General features: G+C 50.3%; 1 protein-coding gene across 1 annotated transcript; it reads right to left on the bottom strand.

Moving 5' to 3' along the window:
* Positions 1 to 7,454: 7,454 nt before the first annotated feature.
* On the bottom strand, positions 7,455 to 8,417 carry LOC120373238 (olfactory receptor 52K1-like). Its single transcript, XM_039491388.1, has one exon. The coding sequence runs from the start codon at positions 8,415 to 8,417 to the stop codon at positions 7,455 to 7,457; it is 963 nt and encodes a 320-aa protein (XP_039347322.1).
* Between the last annotated feature and the right edge of the window lie 2,219 nt (positions 8,418 to 10,636).

Below are 10,636 nucleotides of genomic sequence, written 5' to 3'. Positions count from 1 at the left end.
AACCTGACTGGCACTGGTTATTTGGGCTCTTGAGTATATTTCATAACAAAATAATGAACCAAAGTGTGGCCAAACGATACAATTCACCAACAATTATAGATAGTTTGAATCACCACCCATAGATATCACTGCAGAGATCCTATGGCCCATTTTCCCTGGAAAACTTCTGATTTTTGTGCACCCTGTGGAGTAGCATAAAGAGAAATGGTCCCTCGGCCTCCACGACAGAGCTCCGCCGTGGGTCCCCACCCCTGGCTGAGGCCCTTTCCCCATAGTGCAAGTGCATAGTGCTGGGATGGGAACTCCATCTCCAACTCACAGGGAGCAATACACCATTCCCTACACGAGCTTAGTGCTGCTGCCGGAAGGTGATCTTGGCCATGCCTTGTCCTCTCTCTGCCCCATGTGTGCAGCGCTGGTAACAAAGGGGAGTGTGGAGTGCTGGGCTTGTCTGTCCCAATGTGCCACCATGGACACTGCTGGTGCCAACTTTTCTACAATCCACCGAGATATCACTGTTTAGCAGATCAAGACGCTTATAATGATACCTCACAAAGCATACTTTGTACAAAACGTATCATAATTCCATCAGTATGGTAAATATGGGGTGCTTTGGGGTGCGGTGTCACAGTTGTGTCTACACGGGTTTTCCTGGCATGGCTTATGTCTGTCAGGGGTGTGTATTTTTCACACTCCTGACTGCAATAGCCATGCCAACAAACCTCTGTAGTGTAGAACTGGCCTATCCCATCGGGGTCTGGAGAATCAGTTCATTTCAAGTCTGTGTGCATGTTAGGGGCATGGGAACGGGGAAGCAGAGAGTGTCTAATCTTCATATTTCAACTATTTGTATTTGTGTTTTGAAGGGGGGTCCTTAATTGCTCATGAAGCCAGGTGTATAGGCCTAAAATAATATAAGATCTGAGCTGCATTCTATTTCCAGAAATAAAGAGTAAAATGTGGTGTCATCAAATAATTTGTACTTTATATTAGAGGGAAAAAACAACAAGAAAAAAATCCAAAGTCTCCAAGAGGAAGCGGAAGAGAGAAGACTCAGAAAATATTTAAACAAGCCACCTAACTGAACCCTTCTAGTATCTCTGTGCTTCAGAGCGTTTGAAATCTAAGTTCGCTTGCTTCCAGGCTCTCTGCCCAGGATTCATATAAATGCTAGAAGCAGCAAAGAATCCTGTGGCACCTTATAGACTAACAGATGTTTTGCAGCATGAGCTTTCGTGGGTGAATACCCACTTCTTCGGATGCAAGCTGCTTGCATCCGAAGAAGTGGGTATTCACCCACGAAAGCTCATGCTGCAAAACATCTGTTAGTCTATAAGGTGCCACAGGATTCTTTGCTGCTTCTACAGAACCAGACTAACACGGCTACCCCTCTGATATATAAATGCTACTGTCTAGTCTCTCCTCTCCAGGGCTATACCCCACGTGAGCACTTTTACTTGCTTGTTTTATGAAATGAAGATTTAATCTAGTTCAATAAACTCTTTCAGAAACCTTTGGCTTTAATCAGCGACTGAATGCCAATCTAACGCCTGTGGCTAATATGACACCTCTCTCGCTATAAAACATCTATGATCTCCCCATCTGTTTACACAGATCCCGGAATGTAGTTTTACGGCTTCTACTTTCCTTCTAAACATGTATAAGAGGTTTTTTTATATTATGTGGGGAAGGCGGCTATAAATGTGAATTCAGGTGATTTCTGCCTTACATAGAATATTTGAAAGAAGTTTTTCATTCAGTGGTCCCCAAACTTTTGAGGGTCGCGCCCCCCCCCCCCTTACCTCTGTCCACGTCTCAGAGCTGGGCTGGGAGCAGGGCTGTGGCTTGGGGGTGGGGGGACAACACGGACGTATGTATGGAGGCTGCAGCTGGAGGTGGGTTTGGCCAGGTGCAGCTCCACACCCTGCCTCGCCACCAGGCCAAGAAGGGAGCCACGGACAGCAGCCAAGGCTGGGGGCTGGAACAGGGCCAGGAGTGGAGCTGCCAGCAGGCCTTGGTGGGAGCCGGCAGCTGGGACCTCAGCTAATGACACCCTGCTGACTTTACTCCCCACACAGCACATTTGCTTTGGAGCCTAGGGAGTCACAGCAAGTGGTGAATGTAGATTAACCCAGGTCTTTCCTCCTGGGTGGCTGTTCATATCGACAGCTACATGAAAAGGTGCGGGCCAAACCCTCAGCAGAGTGCATGCAAGTGTAGGCCATATTGTACTCGCCCACAACAAGTGTGCAAATCCCCTCAACCGACGTGTGCCCCAGGGGATTTACATACCTAAACTGGGCAGGTGCAAAAGTGTGCACACAGTGTGCAGGACTTCACCCTGTGTGTTAGGGCTCTGCTTGGACTTGACTATGAAGACAACTGAACACTGGTTTGGGAAAGGAATGGATAATGACATCTTACATGTACACAGCGTCTTTTATCCAGAACAACCCCCCCAAACCTCATTCTGGACAGACCCACTCGCCCGTTGCAGACATTCAGCCAGCTCTGGGGTGGAACATTGGCAGCAACACTACACAATTGCAGCTGCTACCACTTCCTCTTTGGGTAGGAAGAAGGGCCTCCCTGCATAGGCATAGTTTGACTTCAATATTTGGGGGGGCGGCTGCAGCCAGGACAATGGGGCCACGTTTGGGGGACAAATTCCACGCCTACCCCAGGCTTGCAGTGCTGGGCCCACTGTGGGGTCGCTGCTGGCCCGTGGGCCTGGGCACCTGCCCTGGTGTTTCCTCAGATCGTCCATAGTGACCCAGGGTGGGGAGGGGACTTAATCATGGCCACATGGTGGCTAATGCGCATGTGTCCACAGCCGGGGGGAAGTGGGAGGGGCTTGGAAGCCATGGCTGGAAAGCACCCAGCCTCCAGGAGCTCAGGGTGGGGCCGGGGCTGCCCCACTCCTGTGTGTGGGTTTCCTGCTGACTCAGAACCAGCTCCTGTTCGGTCACATGGTGCTGCCGGGCCCCTTCCCTGTGAGGCGGCTGGTCGGAGCCGAGCCAGTCAAGTGAGCTCGGAGGCCAGGTGAACTGCAAGCTGCACCCCGGGGGGAGAGGCAGGAGCTACAGCTGGGCACGGCAGGGTGACGGCGGCTTCTTTCCGGGAGGGGAGAGGGAGGGTAAGGGCAGGGCCTGCCCGGGGATGGAGGGGCTGTGACTCGAGTTGTTTGGGGGGTGGCCGAACCTTTAAATTGTTCCCCCCACTATCAGTGGATGCAGGTTGATAGTGCCCCCTCCCGCCTCGCCCACGGGGCCGGCAGCCCGTCGTCCCCTCAGACTGACCAAATGGGAAATCAGGCCAGGGGCTGTGAGCACCAGCCTGGCCTCCCCGGGCTGCCTCACGTCCATCAGGGGAGGGCACCGCAGGGCGTGCGCGGCCCCTCACCTCAGCTGGGACCAGGGCCAGCCAGAGGGCGACGGGACCAGGCAGGTGCACCTGGAACTCATCACCTGGGGTTGCCTGAAATCCAAACAGACTCAAAGAGCTTGACTTGTTTAGCCTAACCAAAAGAAGGCTGAGGGGAGCTATGGTTGCTCTCTATAAATATAACGGAGGGATAAATACCAGGGATGGAGAAGAATTATTTATGCTCAGCACCAATGTGGACACAAGAACAAGTGGATATAAACTGGCCATCAGGAAGTTTAGATTTGAAATTAGACGAAGGTTTCTAACCATCAGAGGAGTGAAGCTCTGGAACAGCATCCCAAGGGAAGCAGTGGGGGCAAAAGACATATCTGGCTTCAAGACTAAGGGTACATCTACACTATCCGCCGGATTGGTGGGTAGCGAGTGATCTATCGGGGATCGATTTATCGCGTGTAGTGTAGACACGATAAATCGATCCCCGATCGCTCTCCCGTTGACTGCTGAATTCCAACTCGGCGAGAGGCGAAAGCAAAGTCAACGGGGGAGCTGTGGCAATCGACCCTGCACCGTGAGGATTTGAAGTAAGTGATTCTAAGTCGATCTAAGATACGTTGACTTCAGCTATGCTATTCTCGTAGCTGAAGTTGCGTATCTCAGATCGATCCTCCCCAGTGTTGACCAGGCCTAAGCTTGATAAGTTTATGGAGGGGATGGTATGATGGGACAGCCTAATTGTGGCAATTAATTGATCTTTGACTATTAGCGGTAAATGGCCTGTGATGGGATGTTAGATGGGATGGGATCTGAGTTACTATAGAGAATTCTTTCCTGGGTGCTGGCTGGTGAGTCTTGCCCACATGCTCAGGGTTTAACTGATCACCATATTTGAGGCCAGGAAGGAATTTTCCTCCAGGGCAGATTGGCAGAGGCCCTGGGGGTTTTTCGCCTTCCTCTGCAGCATGGGGCATGGGTCACTTGCTGGAGGATTTTCTGCACCTTGAAGTCTTTAAACCACGATTTGAGGACTTCAATAGCTCTGACATAGGTCAGGGGTTTGTTACAGGAGTGGGTGGGTGAGATTCTGTGCCCCGCTATGTGCAGGAGGTCAGACTAGATGATCACGATGGTTCCTTCTGACCTTAAAGTTTATGACTCTAGTCTATGACCAGACAGGTGCCAGAGCCAGTCCCCGCTGTGTGCCTGGAGCTCATCACCTGGGATTGTCTGAAATCCCAACACCCCTGCCCTGCCCCTTCCCCTAAGGTACCTCCCTCTCCCCACCTCTTACTCCGAGGCCACGCCCCTACCACATCCCTTCTGCGGAGGCCCCGCCCCCTGCTGTGCCTCTGACTTTGAGGCCCCACCTCCGGCCTCACCTGTATCCCCCCCGTTGCTTGTTCTCCACTCCCACCCCCATCGCTCCGTCCCCACACCCAGGGACTTACCTGCTGCCCGCAGAGCCGGGCCAGGAGGAGCTGACGAGGAGCCTGCCCAATCGGGGCACAGCGGGGCAGGGGAATCGGGGCACAGTGGGCGGAGGGGGTCAGACAGGTGTGTCCCCCCCTCCCCATCCCGGCCGGCGCCCAGTCGCTCGAGGTTCCAGCTGCAGCTGCTGCTCTTCCCGGCCCCCGGTGGCGGAGGCGGGTTACTGCAGCGGTGCTGTCCGGACGCTGACAGCTTCCCCTTCCCGACCGGACATTCCGGTCAAACCGGACACCCGGCAACATCCCTGTCATCACCCGGCAGCCCTGCCGCAGGCACCACCCAGTAACCTGGTGCACCTCACAGGCACCCCTCATCCGGGAACAGGCCCGGCAGTTACCTCTGTTGGTCCAGATCACGGCATTGTCCAGGTGGAAACAGCGTGGCACCCTCAGCCCCAGTCCCTGGGGGGCAGCAGGGCTGATACTCCAGGGGGCACAACAGCCACAGATCATGGGGTGCGGTGGCCCTGAGCAGGAACAGCCATGAACCCTCCAGCCACCTGGGAACCACCTCCTCTCAGGACCAGCCCCTTCTCCTTGCCCACCCCCAGCAGCTCCGCTTCGCCCTCTGCCACCTGCCAGAAATGCTTGTCCACTCCACCAGCGGTGGCCTGGGGCTGGTCCTGGCACAGGACTCCTCATCGCTGTCCACTTCCCAGTTGTACATGGTGGTGCCGGGTGCCTTGCGGCTGGGAGGGGCCTGCCCAGCGTGAGGCTGTGACTTGAGTTGTTCAGGTAGGGCAGCTGAACCTTTAAATTGTGCCCCCCTCCACTAGCAACATATGTAGTTTGGGGGGAAGTGCCCCCCATAGTCCTCCCAACTCCACCCATGACCCCTGGCACTATGGTGAAAGGGCCTCAGCCAGGGGTGGGGAGCCACGGTGGAGGTATGTCGTGGAGGCCAAGGGACCATTTCTCTTTATGCTACCTCACAGGGTGCCAGAACTAAGAAGTTTTCCAGGGAAAATGGGCCATAGGATCTCTGCAGTGATATCTATGGGTGGTTATTCAAACTATCTGGAATTGTTGATAAATTGTATCTTTTGGCCACACTTTGGTTCATTATTTTGTTATGAACTATACTCAAGAGCCCAAATAACCAATGTCAGGTAGGTTGATTAATATAGCGCAGGAAAAAGGTTTGATACGATACCAGTCTCCAAAGAGCCGTCCCATGCAGCAATACTGCATTCACTTTACACTGACGGTGGGCTCCCTCAGGTACAAATTTAAGCTACTATTATTAATATGATTTTTCAAGTGACACATGTTGACAAGTTTCCTATCTGCTTGTGCCAAATGCTTAGTTAAGCAAATGCAAGGTATGATGGGATACTAAGCATAAGTGAATGAACAGGATTACGGTATAGGCCATTTCAGCTATATCACTGTTAAAAACATAAGAACGGCCATAGTGGGTCAAACCAAAGGTCCATCTAGCCCAATATCCTGTCTTCCGACAGCGGCCAGTGCCAGCTGCCCCAGAGGGAATGAACAAAACAGATAATCAAGTGATCCACATCTGTTACCCATTCCCAGCTTCTGGCAAACAGAGGCTAGCGACACCATCTGTGCCCAGCCTGGCTAATAGCCATTGATGGACCTGTCCTCCATGAACTTATCTAGTTCCTTTTTTAACTTATCTAGTTCTTTTGCTACAATATTTGTGGTTAATGTTATTGGTAGGTAATACGTACTACTAGCATATGTACGGTGCAGATAATACAAATTATCAATGTGATATATATCTATATGCTACCCAGCATATATTAGACAACAAGAACAAAGGTGATAGCAAAGTGGAGCAAGACTTTTCCCCGAATATTTTATTAACACACACACACGCACACAGACACACACATGGAGACAATACTCTGTTTCCTTTATTTATTGACAATATCAGAAAGTGGACTTTGAACACTTTGTGCCTGAGATCACTCTGATAAGGATTTGGGGAGTTTCAAAGTGCTCTTTGAGGCAGATACAACTTTCCTCGCCCCCCTCTCTTGACCTGGTGCATTGTGCTGCTGTGTGGTAGGGTTAAACCACTGGGGACAGACTTTCACATGTTCAGGCACCACAACTAAGGCCAGATTAAAAAAAAAAAAAGGTTTGCACCCAACAGCTTCCATGCTTGCATGTTTGGGACAGAAAAGCCCAGCACTCAGCACTTATTCTGGTGCCTAGGTGTGTTGCTACATCTCAGAGCTGACTGAACTTCTGGGGCAGATACAGCATTTGTTCCTGCAGCATGCACATCCATGGCTGTGGCTGGGTGTGTCAGTAATAAAGGCCAGATGTTCCAGCAAAGCACGAGAATGTGCAAGGAGCTTTCACACGCCTCTTCACACTTCTACACACTCCACACATGGGGCCGAGTGAGGACAAGGTCATGGCCAAGATCACCTTCCGGCCAGCAGCGCTAAGCTCGTGTAGGGGACGTGTATGGCTCCCTGTGAGTCGGAGGTGGAGTTCCCATCCCAGCATACACAAAGCCCCCACAAACATGCTGTCTAAGTTACTCAGAAAACCTCTCCTGCATCCTCTGCTTCCTGATCACTCAGCAGCCCCCTCCTGCTCAGCCTAGATGCTCTTCCCTCGGAACAGGAGAAGCACCCGGACGCGAATCTGTTTGGTTTTCACACCGTACACAACGGGATTCATCATGGGAGGAAAGAGAAGGTAGAAATTTGCCAGTAGGATGTGTATGTGTGGGGCGACATGGTGCCCAAACCTGTGTATTGTTGAGGAGAGGACTATGGGGATGTAGAATACTAAGATGGCGCAAAGGTGGGAGCCACAGGTGCCAAAAGCCTTGAGCTGCTCTTCTTTGGATGCCAGGCTTAAGACAGCCCTTAGGATCTTGACATATGACAGGACAATGAACATCAGATCCAGCCCCACAATGAAGAGAGCTACAATGATCCCATAGATGTTATTGAACCTGGTGTTGGCACAGGCCAGATTGACCACGGCCATGTGCTCACAGTAGCAATGGGAGATGACGTGGGAGCCGCAGTAGGGCAGCCTTCTGAGGAGGAAGGGCAGAGGGATCACTAGCACAACAGCCCGGGCCAAAGCCACCAGCCCGATCTTTGCTATCATTGAATTGGTCAGGATGGAGGCGTATCTCAGGGGGTTGCAGATGGCCACGTACCTGTCGAAGGCCATGGCCAGCAGCAGAGCAGACTCCATGATGGAGAATGAGTGAAGGAAAAACATCTGCACCAGGCAGGCATTAAAGCTGATCTCCCTGGAATTAAACCAGAAGATGCTCAGTATTTTCGGCACGGTGGTTGTGGATAAAACCAGGTCGATCACGGCCAGCATGGTGAGGAAATAGAACATGGGCTTGTGTAGGGAGGTTTCTGTCTTGATAACATACAGGAGGATGCAGTTTCCTAAAAGGGCCACGGTGAACACTGAGCAGAAGGGGATGGAGATCCAGAGGTGCAGAGCTTCCAGCCCTGGGATGCCCGTCAGGAAGAACACGGATGGATCAACGCCTGTGCTGTTGGAACCTGACAGGTTATCTTGTTGTGGCATCTTTTGTAAGTCTCACATAAATGTCTTTCCTTATAAAACATAACACATGGAATGAACAGACCCTGTGAATGAAATACATACTAGGAGCCAGTCTCAGCTCTGGAAGAAGTGGACTGACCTTTTGTTTAGTTCATCAGTCATGTTGCAATAACACTAATCATACAAACCCTTATATTTTTTCTTTGCAAACTCATTTAGAGTTTTTAGAATGTCATTACAAGTCTTGAGTAATGAACCCCACTTGGTTACAAGTATCCTACCTGGTGTACCTTGCTACTAGGAGATGCACATCACAGTAACTCCTTACTTAAAGTTGTCCCGGTTAACATTGTTTTGTTGTTAGATTGCTGATTAAGGTAGGGAGGGATAGCTCAGTGGTTTGAGCATTGGCCTGCTAAAACCAGGGTTGTGAGTTCAATCCTTGAGGGGGCCACTTAGGGATCTGGGGCAAAAATTGGTCCTGCTAGTGAAGGTAGGGGGCTGGACTAGATGACCTTTCAAGGTCCCTTCCAGCTCTAGGAGATTGGTATATCTCCTTTCATTACCTTACCTATCAATTAGAGAACATGCTCATTTAAAGTTGTGCAATGCTCCCTTCTAATGTCGTTTGGCAGCTGCCTGATTTGTCCACGTCTTGCAGAAAGAGCAGCCCATTGGAACTAGCTGGTGTGGGCTTGGAACCAGGGTGGACCGGCAGACGCTGTGACATTATGACTGTGATATAATATCTCATTGAAAGATGACAGGAACAGAAAGAGTTAATTAACTCACAGACTGACCTGACCCATGGGTGAACCTTAAGGACGGGTTAGGAAGATATGTAAATGACTAGAGCTTTGAAATGCAAGTCGGCATTGTTAGAGGTAGAAGGGGAGATGTTTGCTCAGGTCTTGTGATGACAGCAAACAAGTCTTGTCTATTGCTATAGTTTTAATTCAAAGATCAAAAAAAGGAATATTAACATTTATAATGATACTTGAGTAAAATAGTATTATTGTCTCTGTGTCTCTTTGAAGGTTGTGCTAACCTGTATCTGAACTGTTTAATGGGTAAATTACTCTGTGCTAATTGCCAGGATGTTTGGGAGAAGGAGTTGAGCCTATTGTTTTCTCAGGCCAAAAGGCTGCTGGAAATGTATAAGAAGCCTGGGACACGATCCTTCTTCATCTCAGATCTGCTTTGGGTTTCAAGAGGGGGAAACCTTAAGCCATAAGGATTGAGATCCCCAGTCATTGACTGGAGCCACCCTGAATATGGACATTGGACTATAACCTATGGACTATTTCTAAAAGGACTTTTGGCAACTACAAGCTCATCTCTGCTGTGTATCTGAACCTCAAGAACTGAATTCAAGTCTGTTTGTAGATTAATCTTTTAACCAACACTCTCTCTCTTTTCTTTTTTAATAAATTTTAGCTTACTTAATAAGAATTGGTTATAGCGTGTATTTTGGGTAAGATCTAAGTTATAATTGGACCTGGGTATGTGGCTGATCCTTTGGGATTGGAAGAACCTTTTCTTTTATATGATGAAGTAAGATTCTTAGGAATCATCATTATATCTGACAGGTGTGTCTGGACGGAGGCCTGAGGCTGGGCACTTTAAGGGAACTGCGGGGTTTGGACTTCTAAGTAACCAGTGAGGTACTGTAGAAGCTGTTTTGTGCTGGTTGGTAAATCTAAGTACTGGAATAACCACCAGCGTTTGGGGTTCGTCTGCCCCGTTTGGTTTGCAGTTCACCCTGATTGAGTGACCTCAGCTGGCTCCCACGGGCAGCACCGCCACAGACGCCCAGCAGGCTATCAATTTCCAGCAGTTCCTCCCTCTACTGCCATGTGCTGCTCCTGCCCTCTGCCTTGGAGCTGCTCCCAGGAGCCTCCTGCTTGCTGTGCAGGAGGGGCAAGAGGGGGGGCTAATGTCAGGGTGTCTCCTTCGCTCCTGCCCCCCACTTCCCCCATCTCCATAGAGCGGGCAAGGGGGGAGGGGGACACGGCAGGGCTCAGGACGGAGCATTACTGTCTCAACTTGCTGATCTACTTAAAAAGGCAACGTACATAAAGTGTGATCAGCATACTTAAAGGGTTAATGCGCATCTCACTCTCTCACACTCACAGGGTGTGTGTCTGTCTCTCTCTGACATGCTGTCTCCACTCCCTCCATTTATGCTGCCTTGTAGAGTGTGAGGCTACATTAACAACAATGTGTTAACCCTTGAGGGC

Source organism: Mauremys reevesii, linkage group 1, assembly GCF_016161935.1.
Source record: "Mauremys reevesii isolate NIE-2019 linkage group 1, ASM1616193v1, whole genome shotgun sequence".
NCBI lineage: Eukaryota > Metazoa > Chordata > Testudines > Geoemydidae > Mauremys > Mauremys reevesii.
The sequence above is the reverse complement of the archived record's forward strand: the minus strand, read 5'-3'. Positions and strand labels throughout refer to the sequence as shown.

What these genes read in the sequence shown, in the direction of transcription:
- LOC120373238 (XM_039491388.1), bottom strand. Translation starts at nt 8,417, where the DNA reads ATGCCACAACAAGATAACCTGTCAGGTTCCAACAGCACAGGCGTTGAT.